The sequence below is a fragment of the Rattus rattus genome, chromosome 7, assembly GCF_011064425.1.
Source record: "Rattus rattus isolate New Zealand chromosome 7, Rrattus_CSIRO_v1, whole genome shotgun sequence".
Classification (NCBI taxonomy): Eukaryota; Metazoa; Chordata; class Mammalia; order Rodentia; family Muridae; genus Rattus; species Rattus rattus.
In genome coordinates, this window is record NC_046160.1 from 49475599 (window position 1) to 49502718 (window position 27120).

At 41.6% G+C, this 27120-nt stretch overlaps 1 protein-coding gene and 1 pseudogene across 1 annotated transcript in view; both read right to left on the minus strand.

Annotated features, from left to right (window-relative positions):
• Nucleotides 1–229: 229 nt before the first annotated feature.
• Nucleotides 230–27120, minus strand: part of Lrrc72 (leucine rich repeat containing 72) — a 50931-nt gene continuing 24040 nt past the window's right edge. Inside the window, exons 3-8 of the mRNA XM_032909097.1 lie at nt 18283–18364; nt 16904–17014; nt 5883–5972; nt 4496–4648; nt 1430–1457; nt 230–511 (exon numbers count right to left, since the gene is read on the minus strand). Coding sequence (XP_032764988.1) covers nt 349–511; nt 1430–1457; nt 4496–4648; nt 5883–5972; nt 16904–17014; nt 18283–18364 — 627 coding nt within the window. The 3' untranslated portion in view covers nt 230–348. The remainder of the gene's footprint in view (nt 512–1429; nt 1458–4495; nt 4649–5882; nt 5973–16903; nt 17015–18282; nt 18365–27120) is intronic.
• LOC116905558 lies at nt 13319–15412 on the minus strand (annotated as a pseudogene).

Consider the following 27120-nt stretch of genomic DNA (forward strand, 5'->3'; position numbering starts at 1 on the left):
TAGGAAGACAAGGAGAAACCAACCATGTAGTTGAACCTAGGTTAGCGTAAAAGGGATAATAAGTTAAGGGTAAGTCAGAGAATAAGTTGAAGCATAGGCCTTTATTAATAAGTAATCTCAAACTCATTATTCTTGGGAAGTAAGTGTCTGGGAGGAAAAAATAGCTTTATTTTTTACACATGAGTAACTCATAGAATTTTTACATTATGAAACTTATAGTGTAGGAAACAATTCTCACCACTGATCCGTCTATTTTAAAATTTCAGTTAGCAATCAGTGTATAAGGAGCTAAATCACGGAAGTGTTTTCACATGTAACTGAACAGCACCAGGTTTCCTGGAAATGCTGTCACCGCAGGGAAATCATGAGCATCTGCGTAGCAGAGCTCTTTTTCTTTTCATACTTCTCTCTTCGTGTTAGAACGGTGTCCCAGTTCATGGAGGTAAAGGTCATCAGTGATCTCTTTGTGGATCTTACAAACACAGCATCTTCAGGGTCATCAAATACTGTCCTGCAAGGGGAGCAATTATATCAAAAATAAGGGTCTGGCCAGCAGGACTTCCTGCGTGACTGTCTGTGTGCGTGGAGTGTGGTGTCCGGGGCTTTAGGTGTAGGAAGCGTTAGGCTTTAGGTGTCTTTATTTAAATTAATAAATGGCATAACTCCTCACCAAAATTGTGAACTTTACTGACCCGACTTTCAGGCCAGGGGACACAACTTTTGTTGTGTGTGGTTTATTTTTAAAGTGGACTGTCTGGATATATTTCAGGGTCTCTTATAAAAGTCTCACATGCTCATGTAAACTGTTAAACGATCACCTGGAAATACTTTTTGGTATCATGCATGTTAATATTGTAAGACATTTTATTTTAAAGTTAGTTTTCTACATATTTTGTATGTTGTGAGAGTATTTTTTAACACTGAACCTAAAGAAAACGTTCTTACATAGAAAAGTAAAGGTTTTAAAGTTCATTAGTATTCATGAATTTGAAATGTTCTCTGTAGAATTAATGAACTGTTTGCTTTGGGAAATTGTAAAGTCTAGTGGATGTAAAAATGTTAATCTATATGATAATTGACTTTACTGAACATATTTAGGGGCAAAGCAAACAAACGAAGTTCCTCATTTAGAATAGCTAATAGTTTCTAACCAGTTTTAATATTTTATGCATCTAATCACCTGCTCACTTACTTGAGATTATGTTAATAATCACATTAAAAGCCTGAGCTTGCCAAATATGAACATATAGCTAGAGCTCATTTGTCAAAGAAAAACAATCATGTTTTTTGTCTATTGAAAGGCTAATAGCTTTTAATTAAAATCTATTTTGGAAGATAGGGATAATTTAGTGATGGGACAATTATAAAACAGTCTGTCAATAAAAGTAAAGGAGTAAAAACAAAACAAACAAACAAAAAATCCACTTACTTGTCAAGATTATCCGCAAATGCAAAATCTAAAAATAAAAAAATTCCAAATTAGAATTTTTAATTTAAAAATTAAAAACTAATGAGATTGTTGTCATTAGCTTTTCTTTTCAAGGAAACTGGCAAAAATGCCTTTAGGACCATACGAAATTGAAATTTTCCAATACGTAAGGAAGGCATTTTGCTTTAGACTTTGTTTACAATATGGCAAATCTCAAGGTCCTGAGAACAGTATGCTGAGTCAGCTTAGCAGCCAAGGAAATCCAACTGGGTGGATTTGTCCATTTTATAATCAAGGTTCATACATGGAAGAAGTGTCTGATGAGCAGTCAGGACAAGTCCTTAAGGCTATCTCGGCCATTTGGACTCTTGGCATGAACTTCAAAGAGAGAATAAACAAATCCCAGATCACAAGACTCCATCTTCCAGAGCTTTAGTGCTGAAGGGCCAGACCCCATAGCCTGGGGCTCTCGGGGCATCTCTCAGTCTGCCATGGCTTTGTTTACTCCTCTTCAGAATGCCCTGATGCCAGGCCAAAGACACAACTTATCTGCACCTGTTGGGTCACTAAAGCCTTCAGCGTGAGCTCTTGCCAGTCCTCAAGAAAGGAGACAGCCAAGAGCCTGTGGCACCATGCCTTCCACAAGTGGCTGCCCAAGTCTCCCTTTCTTCTCTTCCCAGATCTACCCGCCTCCATGGTGTCATTGAGATATAACTGAAAAGTAGCAATTACACATATTTATGACATGCTACTAGATATTTACACACACACACACACACACACACACACACACACACACACACACACACACACACACTGTGAAATAACGACCATAAATTAATTCACTTGTTTCACGTGTCTGGCATCTCGCACAGACGCCATTTTGTATTTTGGGTGTGCGTGTTTTAGCAGATTGTAAACCGTAGTTATGCTGCATTAGATCTCCAGAATTGGGATATCATGCACAGTTGGAACTTAGCTTTGACCTAGATCTTCTCCTCTCTCCCTCTGACCAGCAAAGTGGAAGTTTTAATGGTGACCATCCAGTTCAGAGAGATCATAGAGGAACAGAGGAAGACGCCCAGTGTCCCGATCTAGTGTCTACATGTGTGCTCACAGGTGTGCATGCCTTGGCTGTCATGTGCATGCAAGACATACACTACACACACTGCTCTGTTATCAGTCCATGTTACAAGTTTATGGTTTTAAATACTACAAAAATATCCTGGAATAAGTCTATAACTGGTAATAAGTTTTGCTGTCTGAATGTCTGGTAATGCAATATCCCCCCGTGAGTAGCCATCAGACACCTCTTCTGCATGTGCTATTATAAAGAGGAATCGTGAAGAGTAGCCGCGTGGTTTTCTTACCCATGCATGCATATCCTCTCACGGAAGAGATTTCAGAGTGCATCCTTACGTCTAATAGCGTGCAAATTTTATACGCTGCAAGGTCCTGCAGTCTGCCCTCCAAGGCAGTTGACCTAGTTCATGGTTTCCATAAACAGCGTGCACTGTGCTTTTATTTTTCTCATTTTTATCGTTTTAAGTGTTTTCCCTCCATGTTGGGTGAAAACGCTATCTTATTGCTTTGGGTTTCACTTCTTTGGCAATACGTGAAGCTACGTACTGAGTCCATTTCTTACTTTTTAGAACGTTTGTGTTGTTTGTCATTTTATCTACTGGGGTTTTATTTTATTCGGATTTAGTGCGTGCGTGCGTGCGTGCGTGCGTGCGTGCGTGCGTGTGTGTGTGCATTCACTTGCATGTGCACAGATGAAGGTGACATATGTATATATGTAGCTATCCACACCTTGTCTGTGCATAGGCAGAGCCAGAGGCCCACGTTAGGTGTCCTTTCCCATCTCTCTCCACCTTATCTTTGAGACAAGGTCTCACTGGACTGAACCCATTGTTTCAGATCAGTTACCAGTGAGCTTCCGGGATCTGGCTGTCTCCATGAGGCCTTTCTTGCCCCATTGCTGGAGTTACAGGCACCTGCTGTCACTTTGGGCTTTTTGTGGGTCCTAGGAATCCTAACTCAGATCCTCATGTTTGTCCAGCAAGCAAGTCACTCACGGCCCATCTCCCCATCCCACTGTGAGCTTCATTGGTTTTATTTATTGGGTTTACAGAATCTTACTGTATTGCTCAGGCCGACCTGGCTCATAGGGTCATCCTTTCTCAGACCTCCTGGTTCAGGGTTACGTCGTGTGCTGCCCTGCTGGAGGTTCTGTTTTTGTTTTGTTTCTCAGTTAGTGCTGGACATCAAGCCTGCTCTGGGCATGCTAGGCAAGCACTCTGTGCCTGGCATCACCCTTAGCTCTCCTGCTGGGATTACCCAAATTGAATTCTGAATGCTGGTCAGGGATTGTGAGGATCAACTTACACCTGTTACAGACTGAACGCCTTTTCCAATTTGTGTTTTAATTTTGTCCCCGTATGGCATCACAGCTCTTACATTATGTTGATAAATTCGTCAGGGTTCTTTTCAGTATCACAGAACCTGACTTTAACGCCATTTACCTTGTTCCTGGGTCCTTTGTTATGTGAGAAAAAGAAATCTGGGTGTACGTTACAGAAAATATGTGCCAACTATGAAACATAACTGAAATTATTTGTAATATTTCTGTGTACCACCTTGGATGTCAGTGTGACCAAAATATTATGGTGCTAATTTCTGACTGGTAAAAGTGCCAATGATCTTCATTTCTAATTATATTTTTCCTACATCTTAAAAATGTCTACCCTTCATTGAGAGAACTATCTTCTGTCATTGGTGATAACAATGACAGCTATGGTTTTTATTTTTATTTTTTTCCCTCACTGGATACCAGACAGGGGCTTCAGGGCATCCCCTGACTACTATCAAACTACAGCATATAGCATGGGTTGAGGGAAAATGAACATTACATCACTCACGGTATCAACAGGGGAAATACGAAGTTAAAATGTAAATACTGGCAATTAATTAGAAGCTCCTTTGCTGTACAGGAAAGTTACAGTTCTTACAATTGAGTGTTCCTAAAGCTTACTGAGCATTAATCTCATTGATTTTACACCATACCTGGGGGAAGCTTTTTGACTCGTTTTTGCTTTATTGCTAACTTGGGGTTCCATGAGGCATCCGCTCTTTTTCCGAATGCTATTGATTGAAGGACATGAGTTTTTTTGTGGTTAAAAATGGTAATCATGTTTCTCCTCTCTTTCGCTGTAATTTCTAATAAAGAAAATGAGAGATAATATTTAGAATTAACAAAAGCAGACAGTGATTTTTTTAAAAAAAAAAGATCTGAGCAATCTGCCTTGCCTGATCAGCCAAATCAGTGAGCTATGGTTTAGATGAGACCCTGCCTTCATTCCTGAGGAGGAGAGAGAGATCAGAGAAGACGGACAGTGTCAACCTCTGTTACCACATACATGCACACGTGTGTGTACATGCATCAACATACAAGTGCACTCCAACAAACATACACACATGCATACAACACAGAAATAGGTTTAACTTATGTGTGACAGTCTTGTTGAAGAGATTTCTGTTATTAATCTGGTCTCACAAGCACTCAGTAGAAGTCCTTGTATCACAGTGGAGCTCAATCCTGTGGTCCGGCACACTCCTGAGACTTTCTAGGACATGTCAGCCCCTGACTGACATGACGCCAGGAGACAGCCTGCATTCCCTCACCATGCTTGGAAAGGAGATTAGTCAGGTCTTCATACATCGTCATAGGCAGACTTTCACAGTAACACCCATAAAGGATAAAGGATAATCTTTACAGCTAGAAAGATAATGGGATAAGGAATAAATCATATCGTACATGGGTGAATTAGGCTTCAAACGTACTCAACGGAATGCGTGCACATATGCTTGGATAGACATGTGTGCGAAGCCACTGTGGAGTATGCCAACTTAATAATATGAACTTACAGAATTTCAAGGAAGATGGCTTTTAGAACGCAGATTTTTAAGAGATTTACTATAAATCAGGTTTTTGATGAGAAACCAAACTGTTGAGCCTGGTGGTGGTAGGGCACACCTTTAATTCCAGCACTTGGGAAGCAGATAATCTCTGTGAGTTCAAGGGCAGCCTGGTCTACAGCTAGGGCTACATGAAGAAACCGTGTCTCAGCAAAAAGGAAAAAAGAAGAAGAAATCAATCAATCAATCAATCAATCAATCAATCAATCATCGGGAGGTAAACTATTTGGCGTCAAGAGCAGGAGAGGTGGCCCAGTGGTTAAGAGCAAAGGCTGCTCTTCCAGTCACAGCACCCACAAGGTAGCTCACAACCATCTGTAACTCCAGGTTCAGGGGCCTCTGTGGGAACCAGGCATGTCTGTAGTGCATGAGGAAAAATGTAAGCAAACACATGTCCACACAAACATGTGTTAGCTGGACGTATTCTTTCAGGAGGTGTCCCGCATTTCTGTTTTTTTTCCTAAAGCATCCTTACCCTTCCGATCAAGTAACTCCAGTACTGGAAGGTGGTAGATTATATACAAGCGGTAGAGGTTATACTGGGACAGAGGGTTTTGGTACAGACCTGCAAAGGAAGAATCCAAAATAAGATGTCAGATTTCACAACAGTTCCTTTTATCACCTCTGAAGATGGAAGGTGGAGACTCGTGGACAGACACTACAAGGACAGTCCCTGCCGGGTGAGCAGTTGTGCCTGTTGTCTGGCCAGAGCCTCACCATGCATCTCCTTATTTAGAGCACCACGTATTTTACTCTCTCTTGGGTTCAGTCCATCAAAGTCCACTGGTTGCTACTGCCCATTAGAAAGAGCTCTAGGGTCCCTCAGATCTGGCACGAAGGAGGAAAACTTTCAACGTCCACGGGTAAATCTGACAGGGAAGAACAAGCTCTCTTGGGGTTCCTCTTCACAAAATATCACTTGGAGTTATTCTGGTGTGCGGAGTAATGGGGTTGGGAGTTGGGTGGATATAGGCCTGTCCTAACAGGTTTCTTCCTGCACCTCACTGGTCAGAGAGGATGCCTATGCCAGTGGCACTTGGAGATCTCAGTAGGGGCTACACCGCTGTGGGTGTCATGGCTCGTCTCACCTCCCTCTGCAAGACTTGTGTGGCTAAGAGATGGCTAATGGACCTAACTTCGATAGACAGAGGTGGGGAGGAAGGGGCTCATGGGAACAGTGCAGGTCCCGATGCTTCTGAAGTGATCATCCTTCGTGATCAGCCCCGAGGGACATTTAAACAATGCTTTAGTTAGAAGTTGTGTTTTATTTTCTAGTGACATATATTATCTGTTCATCCTCTGATAACATTAAATGAGAAATGAAGTTTGTGTGATTTTTTTTTCCCCCAGTATGTGCGGCATCACCAAAAATACTTCTGAAAAAAACATAAAGCAGGGAACCACTAGATGGCAGCAGAGGGAAGGGCTCCAGCTGCCACAAGCCCTGTCACCCAAGGGAACTTCTTTACTCATTGGATAAATTTAAGAGCCCTGGTCTGTAGACTACTCATAAAACACAGAGGCTGTTAATAAAGGGGTGAACTACCAAGCAGCAGAAACCCAGAAAAAACCGATTAACATTTAGGATGCACACTTTGCAACATAAAGATCAGAGAGGCATGTTTGAAAAACAACAGACTCATTAAAAACTAAAGAAACAAACGATACCTGCATGGATTCCCTGTCAGTAATAAAACATTGAGATACACGTTTTATCAACACAAGGTTTTCCGGCTAGTCAAATCCTTTACATGAGTTTTAAAGGGAGACGAAGTAACCATGGGAGAGACCAGCTACACAACAAATACGAGTTAAAGGCATGAGGAAAGGTAAAGGGAGATGTAGAGACAGTGGCCAGACAGATGGACATGGACTAGGGAAGTAAGGGAAAATGACAAAGAAAAAAAAAAAACCTCCAGTAACAATGACAGGAAGAAGGTCTAACGTTTACTCTTAAAGGAACTTAAAGCAAGAACAAATAATTGTCAGTGTGGAAGAGGTGACAGCATAGATGCACATCAAACCAGACTTAAGGACCAATCTGCAAAGGACCACAGAGACCACACACTATAGCTTCAGCCACTCCTCAGGGACAGCAAAGCAAAACACGATTGGCTTTAGTGAGAACCCTGAAGGAGGAAAGTCACCAGCATTTTCCAACAGAAGTCAGCTTCCCAGTGACCCTCCTGTGTAAACAGAGCTGACGCCTCACCCCCCACATGTATATAGTTATTAGAGCCACTGGGCAGCCAAGCAGCCAGCATTTGATGCTTATGGGAAGCCTCTTAGCACCTTTCAGCAATGGGTGTTTACTCTTGGTAAACAATTTGGCCCACATTTTCCTTACCTCTCAGAACATTAATATTTCACTTCTTTTCCTGGAATTTTCTCCTAATCTCTACTCAAATAATTTTTTCCTAGACGTTCATTATGCTTGTGTGTGCATGTGTATGTACATGTTCGTGCAGGCTAGGGGACACCCTCAGATACTCTGGTCCACCTCCTTTGAGACAGGCTCTCCACTGGCCAGAAGTTCACCAATTGGCCTAGTCTGGGGACACAAGGGATTCTCCTTTCTGTGCTGCCCCAGTGCTGACATTATAAGCATGCACCAGCACAGTCTGGTTTTTGATAGGTGGTAGGGACAGGATTAAGGCCCTCAGGCTTGTTAGACCAGCACGGCTCTGAGGTACCTCTAACTTCCGTAAAATAAAGCACCACACTCAGAACAGTGCCACATTGCTTGTGAGTAGTAAAAGCCCAGGTTCACAGTAGTGTCATTGCCCACCTCATCTTAGAAACCAGGGGGCAGAGATCACAACTAAATAATATGGAAGGTATTTCAACCTTCACGTTTTTTCTAGCTCTTGCGTTTTAGAAGGAAGCAATCCCATCTCCGCTTCTTTCTCTAGCCCCCGCCCCCCACACCTTCTAGGCTAGAGAAGTATTAAACATTTTGGATTTATGCATTTTGGATGGCTGGTCTTTAAATTACCATAAATTAACTTTCTGAGATACGGAACCCGTTTCCTGTGTCTGAGTGTTCTGAAAGCTTTGTGTGATGCACGGGCACATTCCTGTAGCAGCTATGAAGCAAAATCGCTTACACTTTCGCTTTCAATAGGTTAATACTGTTTAATCCACCTTTCCCTCCAGGCTACTTACGAAGTACACCCCAGTGGCGCCAGCGCTGTCTTGCTTATCTTAATTTGGAAGTCAGAGTCTAAGCAATTTACATTCACCCAATAATATATATCACAGTGTCTCTGCCACCGTACCGCAGTAACTTGTGGTAGATGAGTCACCCGTGTGGGGCTTCTCAATGAAAGACAAGAGGAAGACAGAGAATGATAGAGTCATCTAAATAATTGGCTCCCGTTGATTAAAAAAAAGAATAAAAACTCTTAAAGCAGAACTCAAAAGTCCTCATGGAAACAGACCCAAATAACCATGTCTTTTTGATTGTGAGTCTCAGCCTTTAACAGCTGAGCCATCTCTCCAGCCCAAGGACCCAAATATTCTTAAAGCACTTTAGAAAAAAAAAAAAAACAAAAAACAAAACGTTGATAGGGGCTGGGCTTGTAGCACGGTGGCTACAATGCTTGTCCAGCCTGAGCCTGTGTTCAGTCGTCAGCATTACATTAACCAAGGTGTAGTAATATATACCTGTAATCAAAGCACAAGGGAGGTGGAGGCAGAAGGATCGCAAGTTCAAAGGTCATCCTTGGCTACAACTGGAGGTAGATACCAGCCTTGATAAATCAGTTTTAATAGATGGGGAGCAAGATAACAAAGGAATTAAAAACATCACCCTGTGGAAAGAAGTTCAGGCTGCTTATCAAAGATCAGACGTGGACTTTGAGGGTCTACAAAGCTGGATCACCAACTCTCCTGCTAGCCTTATCTGCTGCGAAACTTGTGGGCTACCATACAAGGCACCAAGGCTGTCATCCTTGGCAGGAATCCTGGGATAGAGCAGAGCTGGGAAGTGGAGTGAGTGGAACACTGCCTCTCTTAACATGAGCATCGGGGAAAGACCTGGGAGCTCCTTTTGCTTGGTAGATGAATCGCCCGGTTGGAAGAGGCAATTCACCCTCAAGGGCAATATAGATGGACTCAGAAGAGGCCTGGAGGTCTACCCCTCTTCCCAGCATCCTTCTTCCCCTTGCCTTTGTCAATGGCAGAGACTAGCACACTGCTGATTGTAAGAAGAGAGAATGTTGGAGGTTGTCCCTGAGGTTCCACTCGGGAGATCTTCTCTGTGATGAAACACAAGTTGCTAAGTGTTTTAGTAAAACAGAGACTGCTTGAGAGCTAAGTGTAGGAGCAAGAGAGTGGGTTAAAGGCCTTGTTGATGGCTTTCACTTAACTCTTGTGTGCTGGCTGACACATGCTAGATTTACCTGAAAGGAGGAAACCTCAACTGATAAAATGTCTCCATAGATCTGGCTGTAGGCAAGCCTGCAGGGTATTTTCTTTATTAGTGGGAGGGCCCAGCCCACTGTGGATGGTGCCATTCCCCAGGGCTGGTGGTCCTGGCTTATATAAGAGAGCATCGGCTCCCGCCTCCAGGTTTCTGCCTTGTTTGAGTTCCAGTCCTGACTTCATTCGGCAATGAACTATGATGTGGAAGTATGAGCCAAATAGACCCGTTCCTCTCCAATTTGCTTTTGGTCATGGTGTCTTATGGCAGCAATAGAAATCCTAGCTAGGATGTGCTGGTAGAGAGGCAGGCAGACCGACAGCGGGAGGAGCTCATTTCCGGTGCAGGGGGCTGAGACGTGTGAGGATTCCCTCTTGCAGAGTTTGGAGGGCAGAAGGGGAGAGGAGGACTTCACAGAGAGGGTGTGGAAAGGTAGACCTCCTGGAGAGATGAGGTGGGGCCCTGCCTGGCCTGGAAGACAGGAATTCCAGGCACCAGGACCTCACACTCTGCTGCTGGCTTCAGGCCTCCCTGAAGCTCCCAGCCCTCTGTCTCATGGGCAATTGCTGGCAATTTTTCTTATAAATGCCAGAGGAGGGTGCAGTGCTGAAATGGGTTGGAGTCTTAGCCCTGGGCTGTTTTCTCACCCTCAGAAGAACTTCAGTAGTAACGCTTTAGATTTTTACATGGTTTTCTTACTTGAGAAGAGTTATAACTTTTGACAGTACATAGTTTTCTCATTTTAATGAGCGGAGTCTATTCTGAGGCTCCTAAGAACCTAGCATGAGGACATCACTGTCCAAACGTTAGGCATCTCCTAAGTGCAAACTGTTTCCCCCAGGAATGTCTGCAACCAGAATGGGCCATGGGATCAAGCATTCCCAGAAAGTGCTTTCTTTTTAACTGAATTCAGGGAAGTGACCCTGTACTGGCTGGTTTTATATATCAACTTGACACAAGCTGGAGTTATCACAGAGAAAGGAGCCTCGGTTGAGGAAATGCCTCCATAAAACCCAGCTATCTGTAAGGCATTTTCTCAACTAGCAATAAAGGGGGGAGAAACCAGCCCATTGTGGGTGGTGCCATCCCTAGGCTGGTAGTCCTGGGTTCGATAAGAAAGCAAGCTGAGCAAGCCAGGAGAAGCAAGCCAGTAAGTAAAGTCCCTCCATGGCCTCTGCATCAGCTCCTGCTTCCTGATCTGCTTGAGTTCCAATCTTGACTTCCTTTGGTGATGAAAAGCAATGTGTAAGCTAAATAAAGCCTTTTCTCCCCAACTTGCTTCTTGGTCATGGTGTTTACGCAGGAATAGGAACCCTGACTAAGACAAATTGGTACCAGCATAGTGGGGTATCCCTGTGACAATCTGACCATGTTTTGAGGAGGACTGTGGAACTTTGAGCTAGAAGAGCCATTGGGTGTTAAGCGCTCTGTGGGATGTTCTGTAGAAGCTTGGAAGATACTGTTGAAGACAGTGCAGAAGACGGAAGCCTGGCTTGTGAAATTTCAGAGGGAAGATTAAAGTCTCTTAACAGGGCTGTTGCTATTTTGATGGTGAGGATTCTGTGGTTTTTGGTTAGCTGGGGCTGAAGAATCAGCTGTGATTAACAAGATACCTGAACTACTAGAGCAAGACCTTTGCATTACTGGGACTATTGATGCTGGTCAGCTGGAGTTATGAAATTAGTGGTGATTAAGAAGAGACCAGCGGGTTGGGGATTTAGCTCAGTGGTTAGAGCACTTGCCTAGGAAGCGCAAGGCCCTGGGTTCGGTCCCCAGCTCCAAAAAAAAAAAAAGAAAAAAAAAAAAAAAAAAAAAGAAGAGACCAGCATCACTGATGTGAAATCTTCTGGGAAGTGTTTTCTGAGAGCACAAAGAAGCTGTGTTCCAGAGATAGCCAAGGTTGTACCTCGTGCTGCAGCTGGACTTGGTAATGTGTAAGAGTCTCCCAGGTGGCACTGGTTTTGAAGGCATGAAGGGATCATGAAGAGCAGCTGAGGCTGGGCACTGTGAGAGGCCTTGGAAGGCCATTGGTGAAGGTGCAGCCTCAGTTGCAGTTAATGGCCCAGGACAGAAGGGCTCATGCAAAGGAGTTGAGGCTTGGCACCATGAACAGAACCTGTGAAAGGCTATTGGTGAAGCCTAGTTGCAGCGGAAGACAGCAGCGTTTTGGAGATGCCAATACCATGAGATGACCCGCAAGAGCAGCAGCAGCAGTGGAGCACAGGCATCTGGAGCCTAGAAGACAAGGTGTGTGCTGCAAAGGGCAGAGCTGGAGAAGTGACCCAAGCCCTTGGGAGCTCAGATCATCTCAGTGGGTGGATCCCAGACATTGGACAGTTAGAATTTGATTCGTTTTTGATTGTGACTGTGCTCTGATATTTTTCTCTCTTGAAGGAAGAAAGTATTTTAGTGAAGCCCACGGTTAAGACTTTGAATTGAAAAAAACTTTGAATTTTAAAAGAGATTGGATATTTTAAAGGAATTGAAATGTTAATATGTAAGAATTTGTAAAGACTGTGGGACTTTTAAAGTTATTTTAATCTTGGGGATGAATTAGAAAGTAAGGGTTGAGGCTTAATAGTGATGTGTTTGTGTGTCAAGTTGACAAGGGCTAGATTGTACTGGCTGTTTTTTTCTTTTTAAGGATAAAATAAGTCTTTATTTATATTCTTATAGTAAAGGGGGAGCCTTAACTTGCAGGACGACTCTTGGGTAGTATGTACAACATATTTTTATTTCCACAGAACGGAATCAACACCGACTGAGACTACAAAGTATACACTAGAAATCAAGTGCTGGCAACAGAGTAGGAAAAAGACAAAGAAATGAAGCCTAAAGACGGGAAACCCTTCACTGGATCTGCTGACCACAGCCAAAGCCAGGACTGGATCACACAGTGGTGACAAGTTCCAGGACAGGAGGAAGGAAGGAGGGCAGGAGGCCGGCCTGGGCTGTGGGTTTAGTGCCAGGTAAGTCACTCTTGGTGTTTACATACAAAAGAGTTGGCTCTGTTTCTTAGAAATACACACAGAAGAAATGAAGATTTGATCATTATGAATCTGTCGCTTTACAATATCGACATCATCAGAAATAGGGGCATTTCATTCAGATTCAAATTTCAGTAGCAGGAAATAAATATCAAAACATCATCACTGGCCCTTAATACAAAACCTCTACCCCACCTACATCTCCCTCCCAGCCCACCCAGATTAGCCACCCCACTCCTGGGAGCCGTTTCACTGCCGCTGTCTCCTATACACATCGCATGGCCTTCTGGAAGGCTGGCTGGGCAGGCTTAAACAGTTGAAGAGTGACTGTGCCAAGGTGCTGCAAAGCTGTCCCCACTTTCCTTCTCTACCACAAACTTCTTCAAGAATCTGGTCTTTCAAAGGAGAGACCGCTTTTCCAAAAATAATCCTTACAAAGGAGAGGGGCTTAGTTCTGATTACTCCAATCTCGTTATCTTGTCAAAGTAGAACCTTTTCAGAGATTCACAAAGTCCACCAAACAGAGGTGAGGGGGCTGGGAGGAGAGCCCAGCAGAGCAGGCGTCCTCCAGGCACATGCTCTGAGGGCTGGAGGAGCTGGTAGGGTGGGCAGGACACCATGTACTCAGGGGTCTGGCCGACTGTCTGTCCTCCACCGAAAGAGCTGCCAAGTTAGGGTGTTTTGGTTTAAAATTTCTGGTGAGGACAGGAACCCCTGAAGGGCATACGTTTAAAAATAGTGGACACAGGGCAGGGGGTGAGAGCTGTCGTCCAAGAGCTTCTATGCAAAATAACAATTAATAGAGAGAAAAGGAAAAGAGTCTTCTCAGTGGCTCTGAGGGTTCTAGTGATGAACTGAAGGAGGCTGCAACGGGTGAGCAGACAGTTTCTCGCTGGCCTGCCCCGCATGGCTTAGCTGGCCTCCATCCGCAGTTTCTTCCTGTTCTGGGGCTCCTCAGGCTTGGACTCTGAGCTGGAGTCTGAACTCCCATTGAAGGCAGAGACGGTGCCGCCCTTGGCCTTGGTGTAGAGGCTGTTGTCTGAGGAGGGGTAGTTGGTCTGCAGTTGTGCACTTGATCTTGCCTTCTCCAGTGCGCCGACTTGTTGCTCCAGAACAGCATTCTGCCGCTTGAGGTCATCAATGTCTTGCTGGTGCCTATGGTTTTTCCTTCACATATACTGGATATACTCTGTTGCTTTGTCTAGGATTTGGGCCTAGGATGCCTTCTCTCCTTGGAGTGATGGGACTGAGTCCCGCAAACTGTGAAAGCTGTCTTTGATGTGGTCCCTACGTTTTCGTCCCAGTGCATGATGGTGAGCCCGTTTGTCAGCCGCAGGTCGAAACCTCAGTTGCTCTTCTTTGCTCTCCACCTCAATGTCTCTCGCTCATTTCCTAAGGCCCAGGGAGTGGTCACTGCAGCGACCCGGGAGGGGAGGGGCGGCCCCGGAGGGGAGGAGTGGAGGGAAGGGGGAAGTCACCTACAACAACAAGCCATGTGCCCCCCCCCACACACACACACAACACGGGCGACAACCACCTCACTGTCACTGGCTGGTTTAATATGTCAACTTGACATAAGCTGAAGTTATCAGAGAAAAGAGCCTCCATGAGTCCCAGCTGTAAGGCATTTTCTCAATTAGTGATCAAGCTGGGAGGACCCAGCCCATTGTGCGCGGTGCCATCCCTGGGGCTGGTAGTTCTGGGTCCTCTAAGAAAGCAAGCTGAGCAAGCCAGGGGAAGCAAGCCAGGAAGTAACATCCCTCCATGGCCTCTGCATCAGCTCCTGCTTCCTGACCTGCTTGAGTTCCAGCCCTGACTCCCTTTGGTGATGAACAGCAATGTGGAAGTGTAAGCTGAATAAACCCTTTCCTCCCCAACTTGCTTCTTGGTCATGGTGTTTGTGCAGGGATAGAAACCTTGACTAAGACAGACCCCACGACAAGCTTCTCAGATGGAACTGGGTTTTGTGACTTGAGTGATGTCGTCGTGGTTTTAAGTAGAGGTGATTTTAACTGTGACAAGTAGTAACATGGATGTTTTGTTACCAGACTGGTCTTCGAAGAGTATGTGCATTTCATCTCTAATCCTGACAGCCAGGACCCTTGTGTGCTTAGATGTACCTCTGACAAATAGGACAGGGTTGGATTTCAGGTACCTGAATCCAGGCATCCTAGTTCAATGGACAGCCCTGTTTCACACCAAGGCCAACATTGCATACTGTTCTCTGTATGCTATCTTACAGCGAAAGTTTGCATAAGTGATTGAGTTTTACACAGCAAATTGTACGCACAGCTTCTTCATGAACCTGAGTAATTAGGGTTCAAGTTATAAAACTGTAAACCCAATAGAAGGCCAGATCAGGTTTCTCCTCTTGAACTTTGGCATCTGCTAATCAATATAGCATGGGATGGTGAACCAGTGACTCCCCCAGACACAAAATGAATAAATTATAGACTCTGAATGAATGACTCAGTCCATAAATGATCAGATCAATAAAACAAGGTATGGATGTATTTCAACAATACACAAGTCCCCGAGCCTTGCATCCTCATCACTGTAAGAGAACACGATGTCACCAGGAAAGACATCAGACATGTCGGCTGTTATTTAAAGCACCAGTTGTATTGGCTCTATTTACCTCTTTGCATAGCTTCCAGACTCTAAGAAACATCTTGTTTTATTTACGTCCCACACACACAATACTTTGGTTTACCTGTTTGAAACTCACATCGATGACAAGAAATTTTTAAGAATTGCTTGGGAGAGTTATCTCAGGATTTGAAGAGATTCTAGGTGGTAGCTACAAGCCCATTTTACAGAAAAGCAAAGATAAAAAAGAGGCCTACGCCTAACATACTCCTTTAGTTGTGGAAATATTTGATTGACATGAAAGGATTAGATAAATAGGCAGGCCTATCCGAGTCTCCGATGGAATATCAGAATTCAGAAAATTCCCAATGGTAGGTGGCCTTAGCACATCTTTAAAGTAGTTGCAGACTTGACAAAGACTTTGTGATTTTTACTACTTGGATTTTTAAAAGTCTACGTTCAGTTGCAGGAGTCACACATTGTTAAGCACATGAAATATTTCTGATAGTGGTGAAAACTTGCAGGAGCCTTAGTCCCTCAATATACCGATGTGACCAGAACCTTCAGTATCAACACTCATTTACACAGATGCACACAGTTCTGGAAGATGAAAAGGACACTATGCCTGTCTTTTGACAAGCAGAGGTCTCTCAGCTCAGGTCTGCAAGGCTTTCGACCTGTAACACCCGGACTCCTTTACCTAGCCTTGTAGTTGTGTGCATATTTATAGGCAAGCTATAGCCTAGGGAGAATTGAACTTCACATTGATCGGTTTTTAACATATATACTATATATATTGCTTTTATATATATAATATATATATATTATATATATATATATATAAAAGCTAAATATATATTGCTTTTCATTCCAGTACTCAGTGTCTTGCTGGGTGTGACTCAATAGATGTGAATGAAGGCTGTTCTTATAGATTTGAAATCTTTAACAAATAATAATAATAATAATAATAATAATAATAATAATCTTGTTATTTGCTAGCTTACTTTATAACTATATATCTCATTCCATATATATTTACCCACTTAAAATTCACAATTCATGAGTATTCATTATACGTAGTGATTTGAACCACTTATCACCATAGTCAACTTTAAAACATTTATCACTTCCCCTAAAATGCCATACCCCTTCCATTTCACCCATCAACTTGGATTCCCTCTTCTCCTGGCCCTGAGTGGATACAATCCTACTCAAGAATGGTGACCCTCTCACTTCCGCCTCTACAGACAGATGTACTGTGAGGGATAGCCCTATGATATGAGTGATACAGCTTACTCTCGTGCTAAAGCCAAAAGAAGTAATTATTTTGAAAAGTGTGCGTGAAAAAATAAAATCTAGTCACATTCTAGAGAGCAGGCTATGGATTCCATGGCATAGCCTGCTTCTCTTAAGCTTGAACTTCAGAAAGGAAAACAAGTGTGCTGTGCTACCCCTGTCTTAACTTCTGGATATATAGCACATAAGCGTGGTGTGTACTTAGGGTCTTTAGATTCTGCATTCCCTTTAGTTCCTTCACAGTAGCATCGATGTTTGTTAGCTCATTGTGGTGCAACAGGAGAATATTCAGTGAAGGCAAGTTATGCAGGCCTGAAAAATAAACATATTTTGCAAGATTGTCAACATTTTTGGATGAAATTTACTTTTTAAATACTCTTCTCATGGTGATTAGATACTGTAACTAAGCAAGAGAATGCATTATAGCCCCGAGAAGAGAAATGTCCATTAATGATATCCTGAATAGTGATTAAGTATAGAGCAAGAAAAATGAACCGTCCTGTGGGGCTAGAGGGTAGATTCTTGCTGCTGTTGCCTTGTTAGTCATTTTTTTGTGGCAATGATTTTGCTTGTTACAATTTCCAGTTTGAGTTATATTCTTTCCTTTAGTTTGGTTTTGTGATATGTGTGCCTGCATGTGTGAGTCAATGTTACTTAAGAGTTATAATTCAAATAAGAGTTCTAATTCAAAGGATAATATGTTGCCATTCAGTGCATTCTTTTCAAATAGCTCAGCTATTTGTGGAATGGGAAACCATATATTTATTTCACTTTTACTTTGCTCTCCTGAATTGCACATTTTAGTGCATTATTTTACATAAACGAAAATGGGATGAATCTGGATGATGATTACATCATCATTAAAATAGATTGTTTTCCTCCTTAACAGTATAAGAGCTTATCACGGGTGTTAAAAACCTATGACGTTTTGGTTTCAGGATATGATGGTTTAAAGTCAAGTACTGTCTCCAGCAGTTTGTCCTGTCTCCTGATCATGACCTGTAATACACGTTTGCATGTGGCTTGAAACTGTCAGCATAGAAACTGTTATAAAATTAAGTCAGTGAAAACAGGAACTCAGCTGATAAAATCATTTCCCCTAAAATGCCATACCCCTTCCATTTCACCCATCAACTCGGATTCCCTCTTCTCTTGGCCCTGAGTGGATACAATCCTACTCAAGAATGGTGACTCTCTCACCTCCGCCTCTACAGACAGATGTACCTGTTAGGAATAGCCCTATAATATTAGTCAACAAAAAATCTGAAAACAATGTATAGCTTCTGTATTTATTCTTACTCCCAAATATTGCTAAGGTTAGTTTCTACAGTAGATACCTTGTGCCCTACTGGATTGGTGCATCTACAAAAGCACTCCTTTGAAATTTCGAGCAAGACACATGATATTGACCTAGAAACGTGGCATAACTTTTTAAAAAATTAAATGTACAGTCATTTAAAGCAGTACCTATTTTAGTAGACATGATGAAAGGTATTTTTTTGTGTGTTGGTAGTAATGATTACAGTTGAGAGTTATTATTTACTTGAAAATTCATTCAGCAAAGAAAATTTGAGACCTACCTTCTATCTGGAATAGGTCGTTGTGGTTTAGATACAGCTCCGCCAGACAGTAGTTTTGAGTTAAAAATGATATCCCTTGCAGCTGAAAGTGAAGAATGATACATTTCTAGTCACAAGACAACAAAGTGTGGCCGTTAACAACCATCAGAATTGAATCGGGCTACAAATTGTACCTGCACTATTTTTTTTTCATAGCTGAGTGATAATGTGTGTTTAACCAACAGAGTTTCCTGAGTGCTGCTGGGCCTCACTCCTGCCTCCAGGCTGTCTTTCTAACAGTACTCTGGGTGGTGTCACTGGGCCTCCACACACTAGCCTTTCACCTGTCACAGTGAGCCTAGGGCTCTCTCTTCCCTTTGCCCCCCGTGTTCTTCCTTCTCCACACATTACATTTCAGATTAGGCATAAGTATCAGACCTAGACCAGCAAATCTCATGAAACCACACCACAGTGCATTATCACAATACTGAAGATTCTCCACAAAGCATTCTTTGACCTTGTTGCACCTGTGTATGCACCATGTGGATATCTGCTGCTGGATCCCATGAAACTGGAGCTACAGGTGGTTATGTGGGTGCTGGGAATTGAACCAAGGTCCTCTGCAAAAGCAGCAAGTGCTCTAAACCACTGGGCCATCACTCTGGCCCTGCAGCCCATAGCTTACTTTTTGGAGTTTGTTTCAAAATTCAAAAAGGCAAAAGTACTGTTGAAAACTTCTCAGATGTCCTGTTAAGTGCCATATAATGTGTGAGTGTTAGTGTGTGTGTGTGTGTGTGTGTGTGTGTGTGTGTGTGTGTGTGCATGAATGATATGGGTACTCAGTAGTAAGCCACAAGTCAGAAGGTCTTATGTCATCTGCAAAGAGAACACTGATACTTTAGAAATCTCATTTAGTATTTTTATTATACTTTAATTAATTTATTTTTGCACACATATGTGGGTGCATGTGTGGCAGTCAGAGGACAACTTGCTTTTCTCCTTCCACCATGTAGGACCTGGGAATTGAACCCACATCCTCAGGCTTGGTGGGAAGTGTCTGTACCCCAGAGCTATCTCACTGGCTCTGTAGTCATGAAAATCAAATTGACTTCTTTTTTTGAATTGTGATAAGATATAGTAGAGCACAGGGCAGATGAAGATATATTTTAAGGGTAGCAGATAACTAAATTTAAGAGTATTTGCTTTACTGCCCAATATAGGTCATATATATATATATATATATATATATACATATATATGTATATATGACTCAATATAGGATATATGTGTATATATATATATATATATATATATATATATATATATATATATATATATCTGGGGAGGGTCCTTGTGAAACAATTACTGATCAAGTTTTTCATGCTTTACAAAAATAGAAAAACTTGTTCCTGAGTATAAATTTACTTTTCTAAAGTTAGAAACTCTTGTTATTGGTGAGAGAGATCTGTTTTACCATTTAATGAGTAGAATCAGTTATATAAACTCTAGTTCAGAAAAGCCACTTTAGGTTGCATCCAAAGGAAGGAGGCTGCTTTCTGTGACACATTTTCTTCAACTTCTTATATTGATGGCACTCACAATTTATGAAGTCATAAAAGGCACGTATACCATTCATCTCAATTCCCAGGCTTGCCTCCGCCAGATCATGCAAGCACTCACTCAGCCAACGAGCACTAAATGCTGCTACAGCTTCATAAAGGCCAGAGGGAAGCATGGTTTCCCCAGGAAGGAAGAGTCCCACTTGACTTCCCATCTCTTTATGCTTTTCCTGCTGGCTCCCAACTGGAATCCACCTCCCCCACCCCCACCGCGCCCTCCTCTAATAATAACGCCAGCATGGGAAGTGCATACCAGTGGAAACTGTGATGTTTTCCAGTCACTTGTCCAATACATACTTACAGACATCAATGAAGAGTTGAGGCTCATTTCACTGCATTACTAATCCCTACAGAAAGAATGTTTCCAATCCTGACACCTTCACCTAAGCTGTAGAATCCTGGTTTTCCCAAGAACATTAACATTTATGGGTCGGGATTACTGAGACACTAAGATTTTTCTGTGTATTGAGGTATGAAAGATAATGTAGAAAGGAAAGAAAGAAGGCCAGATCAGGACAATGCTGGGAAGCTATTCAAAGACATGGAACAGGAGACCATATCACCCAATTGGATGTCAAAAGGTAAACAGTGTATTGGCAGGAAATAAATCAGGAAGGTGTTACTCTAATTCAGGAAGACACATAGGAGCCCAAAGTAAACTAATGGAGAGAGAAGAAAATGAGATGGTTCAGGGTATAATTCATGTGATTTAAATGATATGGAAACTTCACAGGTTGTTTAAGCCAGAAACAGAATGAGAAGATTATGATACTCAAGTCATTATTAAAATAAACTGCTACCACAGTTACCCATTATAAATTTACGTTTTTCATCTCTAAAGAAGAATCACATGATGTTAAAATGTATATTTAGTGCAACACTCACAAATCATAGACCTTAATTCAAAGCATGGTAGTATATGTATTACATTCTAGTGAGTAATTTTATTTTGTTATTTAACCATTATTATTAACTCACATGAACTCTAGTATGTAAATGACTTCTAGGAAGACCCTGGGGGAAAATTCTAGCATGCATCTGATATGAAGCAAGCAATGTCTAGAGCAGGAGTTTTCAACCTTTCTAATGCTGCATCCCTTTAATACTGTTCCTTAAGTTGTGGTGACCACCAACTATAACATTATTTCTATTAGTACTTTATAACAGTAATTTTGCCTTTATTATGAATTGCAACGTAAATATCTCTTTTTCAACAGTCTTAGACAACCCCTGTGAAAGGGTTATTCAACCCCAAAGGGATCAGAACCCATAGGTGAATAACCACTGCCCTAGAGCGAGGTTGCTCCAACTTTACCATTGCTGATAACTTGGTTCAGATAATTCTTGGCTGTTTTATGGCATGGGACAACCAGGACACTAGTACACACAATAACATCGATAGCCTGGTAGATGGCAATAGGCCCCACTTTATAACTGTGACAATAAAAACCCTTTAAATAATGTCAAAGACCCCAAGTGGGTGAATAAACAGTTTAGAGCTTGAGGACTGATAATTTAGGGCAAGGAATAAAATTAAGGAAAAAATGGATCTGGAAAGATAGCTCCATAGTCGTTAAGAGACTTACTGCTCTAGCAGAGGATCATGCTTGCTCCCCACCACCCACACAGTGGCTCACAGCTACCTGTAAATCTAATTCCAGAGTGTCTTTGATTCCTCTAATTCCAGAACCTTCAGTTGTTTACAGGTTTGTGCACACACATGATGCCCATACCTCTCAAGCACACATGTACACTTTTACAAAATAAAACAAAATATTTTCAAAGGAGGACATTCGTTGTTTATTACAGGTGAGGCATTGAGCTGGATGTTTTTTGCAGATGTTCCAATATGACCCTTAAGAAAGGTTCATGAATTTATTTATTTTATGTTATTTACTTTACCTGCCATTTACTCAGGAGGAAACTAAAGCTCAGAAAAGCTAAACAACTTTCTGAAAGCACACAGAGTCAAGACTCAAATCTAAGTCTGATCGATGCCCCAGCCAAAGACCAGCAAGTATTAGCTCCTTTAAATGGTGGTACCTCTATATAAATGGCCTTGAAGCCATTCCTTCAATTTAGTTTGTCATGGAAAATAGTCTATAAATCAATTTATTTCTAATACCCTAACCATTACCCTCTAATGTCTAAAATGCATCTCAAAAATACTTGGTCTAAAAAAAAAGTAAAATCCCTGCTTTATGTATAGCAAACGAAGACTAGCTTCAAACACGTTGTGTAGGGGCTGGAGAGATGGCTCCTGCGGTTAAGAGCACTGACTGCTCTTCCAGAGATCCTGAGTTCAATTCTCACAACCACATGGTGGTTCACAAACCATCTGTAATGGGATCTGATACCCACCTTCCAGCGCTCTGAAGAGCCACAGTGCACTCACATACATAAAATAAATAATTCTTAAAAAAAAGCTTTTTGTGTGATTATAAAAAGATCAAAACTTAAGACTTGTCATTGTCAGGTGACCTCAAAATTACAGGGTTGTCACCACATGGCAGCAGATGATTGACTTGCTGCCATTAGAATGGACAAGCATATCATGCAGAATTGGGAGAGAAAGAGAAGTAGTCTGTCACCCATGTTACCACCAAAGGTCGCGGATGTCCCTGATCTGGTGTGTATCCTGGAGCAATCTTGATGTCCGAGGGTCCTCACTGCTGAGGGACTTGGGACCAGCCCCACCTTTTGCCTGGGCAGCTTTGAGAGTTAGCCAGAGGGCATAAGAACAGATGAGCTTGCCCTCATTCATTGGCTGCAGGACTCAGAAGAGCAGACCTGCACCAACCTGGATAGAGTAGGTAGAACTGGTGCTGGTATCCTGGACATCGAAGATCTGTCCCTTGATGCCATGAGAGCAGGAGCCAGCTCTACCTCTTGCTGGCTGCTGCAAGCAAAAGAGCTGACCCTGACAGGAGGGCTGGCAGGCTGAATACAGCTACCACCCAGGCTTAGAACCAACCAAGCCTTTGAGTTAGCTTACCCCAACGTCTAACCCATCTATGAACTGCTGAAGCAGGTGAAGGGGCCAGCCCTGTAGAATCAAAGCTGCAGGATCTTCACAACACAGGGTATCTGAGAGGAGGCCCAGCGAGGATCCAGTGTTGATAGTGGAGCAGAAGCCAGAGACCTCAAACCACATCAATGCCTCATTAGAATGAATATTGCAAGTAAGCCTTTTTTTGGCAAAAGGGTATACCCATGTGGCACACTGTGACAACCCCCACTTCCATAGCAAGATGGCTGATGGTTTTTTTTTTTTCTTTCCTTTCAGTTTTCTTTTTGAAGGGAGGTTACAAGGATGGAGGACAGATATGAACAGATGGGGAGATGAGTGGGATTGCAGTACATAATGTGAAATTTACAAACAATAAAATGGTAGAAATCAATACACAATCAAAACTCAGATGAGGGGTGGAGCTCAACCCTACAGGGGATATGAGGAACTCACACCTGTTCCAGATGTCAAAAAGCTGAAGGCTTATTCTCCAAGACAAAAAGGCCCAATGCTCTAATTGCTTCCCTATATATAATAGAAGTCCCAGAATAAAAGGCTTTTCATGGAGAGAAGAGATAGTTATCTTTATATGCTGATGACAGGATCTTTAATTGTAGAGGTGCTGAGGACTAACAGCAACAAGAACCTGTTAAAGTTGTCCACAATGTACATGTGTAACAATGTCATATCAGCATTATGTATAATTAATATATACTGATGAATGCATTTCAAAAACCTGCTAGAACTGACCAAGGCATTTAAATAAAGTTGAATAAACCCTTTCTTCCCCAACTTGCTTCTTGGTCATGGTGTTTGTGCAGGAGTAGAAACCTTGACTAAGACAGACCCCACGACAGCTTCAGATGGAACTGCGCTTTTGTGACTTGAGTGATGCCGCCGTGGTTTTAAGTAGAGGTGATTTTTAATCAGGTGACAAGTAGTAACATGGATGTTTTGTTACCAGACTGGTCTTCGAAGAGTATGTGCATTTCATCTCTAATCCTGACAGCCAGGACCCTTGTGTGCTTAGATGTACTCTGACAAATAGGGACAGGGTTGGATTTCAGGTACCTGAATCCAGGCATCCTAGTTCAGATGGACAGCCTCTGTTTCACACTATACAACATTGCATACTGTTCTCTCATGCTATCTTACAGTTTAAAAGTTTGTATAAGTGATTGAGTTTTATATTAGCAAAATTGTACAAGACAGCTGCTTCTACATGAACTCTGAGTAATTAGGGTTCAGTTATAAAACCAAACCCAATAGAAGGCCAGATCAGGTTTCTCCTCTTGAACTTTGGCATCTGCTAATAATAAGTGGGATGGTGAACCAGTGACTTCAGACACAAAAATGAATAAATTATAGACTCTGAATGAATGACTCCATCCATAAATGATCAGATCAATAAAACAAGGTATGGATGTATTTCAACAATACACAAGTCCCCGAGCCTTGCATCCTCATCACTGTAAGAGAACACGATGTCACCAGGAAAGACATCAGACATGTCGGCTGTTATTTAGGGCTAACTCAGTTGTATTGGCTCTATTTTACCTCTTTGCATAGCTTCCAGACTCTCAAGAAACATCTTGTTTTATTTATCGTCTCACAACACACACAATACTTTGGTTTACCTGTTTGAAACTCACATCGATGACAAGAAATTTTTAAGAATTGCTCGAGAGTTATCTCAGGATTTGAAGAGATTCTAGGTGAGCATACGCCCATTTTTACAGAAAAGCAAAGATAAAAAGAGGCTCTACGCCTAACATACCTTTTAGCTGTGGGAAATATTTGATTGACATGAAAGGATTAAGACAAATAGGCAGGCCCATCCAGTCTCATGGAATATCAGAATTCAGAAAATTCCCAAATGGTAGGTGGCCTTAGTGCATCTTTAAAGTAGTTGCAGACTTGACAAAGACTTTGTGATTTTTACTACTTGGATTTTTTAAAAAGTCTACGCTCAGTTGCAGGAGCCACACATGGTTACATGAAATATTCTGATAGTGGTGAAAACTTGCAGGAGCCTTAGTCCTCAATATACCGCATGTGACCAGAACCTTCAGTATCAACACCATTTACATACAGATGCACACAGTTCTGGAAGATGAAAAGGACACTATGCCTGTCTTTTGACAAGCAGAGGGTCTCAGCTCAGGTCTGCAAGGCTTTCGACCTGCAACACCTGGACTCCTTTACCTAGCATCTCAGGTGTGTGCTATTTATAGTCGCTTAGCTCTAGGGAATTGAACTTCACATTGATCAGCCTTTAACATATATATTATATATATTGCTTTTTATATAATATATATATATATATATATATATATAAAAAGCTAAATATATTGCTTTTCATTCCAGTACTCAGTGTCTAGCGGTGTGACTCAATAGATGAATGAAGGCTGTTCTATAGATTTGAAAATCTTTTAACAAATAATAATAATAATAATAATAATAATAATAATCTTTGTTATTTTGCTAGCTCATTTTATAACTATATATCTCATTCCATATATATTTACCCACTCTAAAATTCACAAATTCATGAGTATTCATTATAATGAGAGATTTGAACCATCTATCACCATAGTCAACTTTAAAACATTTATCACTTCCCTAAAATGCCATATCCTTCCATTTCACCCATCAACTTGATTCTCTCTCCGGCCCTGAGTGATACAATCCTACCTAAGAATGCGTGACCTTCTCACTCTACTTACAGACAGAGTGTACTGTGAGGATAGTCTATGATATGAGTGATACAGCATACTCTCAAGTAAAGCCAAAAGAAGGTAATTACTTTTGAAAAAGTGTAGCGTGAAAAATAAAATCTAGTCAGAGTCTAGAGAGTAGGCTATGGATTCCATGGTACAGCCTGCTTCTTAAGCTTGAACTTCAGAAAGGAAAACAAGTGTGCTGTGCACCCTGTCTTAACTTCTGATATATATCACAAGCTGCAGTGTGTACTTAGGCCCTTAGATTCTGCATTCCTTTAGTTCCTTCCACAGTAGCATCGATATGTTGTTAGCTCCATTGTAAAAGTAAACAGGAGAATATTCAGTGAAGGCAAAGTTATGCAGGCCTGAAAAAAAAATATATTTTGCAAGATTAATAAACATTTTTGGAGAAATTTTCATTTTTTAAACAGCTTTTCCATGTAGTGATTAGACATTGCACCAACAAGAGAATGCATTATAGCCCTTGAGAAGAGAAATGTCCATTAATGGATATCCTGAAGAAGATTGGGTTATAGAGCAAAGAAAAATGAACCATTCTAAACAGAGGGTAGATTCTTGCGTTTTGTTAGCATTTTTTTTTTGCAATGATTTTGCTTGTTACAATTTCCAGTTTGAGTTATATTTTCCTTAGTTTGGTTTTGTGATATGTGTGCCTGCATGTGTGAGTCAATGTTTTAAGAGTTATAATTAAATAAGAGTTCTAATCAAAGGATAATATGTTGCCATTAGTATTCTCTTTTCAAAAGCTCAGCTATTTGTGGAAATGGAACCATATTTATTTTCACTTTACTTGTTTCCTGAGTTCTCGTATATTTTAGTGCATTATTTACATAAACTAAAATGGGATGAATCTGATGATGATTACATCATCATTAAAAATAGATTGTTTTCCTCCAAATAGTATATAAGAGCTTAATATCACGGTGTTAAAAAACTCATGACGCATGTTTTGTTTGAGGATAAGAAGGTTTAAAGTCAAGTATTGTTCCAGCAGTTTTGTCCCTGTCTCCTGATCACATGACCTGTAACCACACGCTGTATGTATTTGGAAACTGTCAGCACAGAAACGTTAAGTACCAAGTCAGTGAAAACAGGAACTCCAGCTGACAAATCACTTCCAAAATGCCATACCCTTCTATCACCCATAACCTGGATTCTCTTTCTTTGGCCCTGAGGATAATCACCAAGAATGGTGTGACTTCACCTCCTTTCATAGACAGATGTACCTGTTAGAATAGCCCATAATATGAATAACAAAAAATCTGAAAACAATGGTATAGCTTTATTTATTCTACTCCTAAATATTGCTAAGGTTAGTTTTAAGGTAGGATACCTTTGTGCCCTACTGATTGCATCTACAAAAGCACCCTTTTGAAAATTTTGCAAGACACATGATATTGACCTAGAAACGCAAGTACAACTTTTTAAAAATTAAAATGTACAGTCATTTAAAGCAGTACCTATTTTAAAGACATGATGAAAGGTA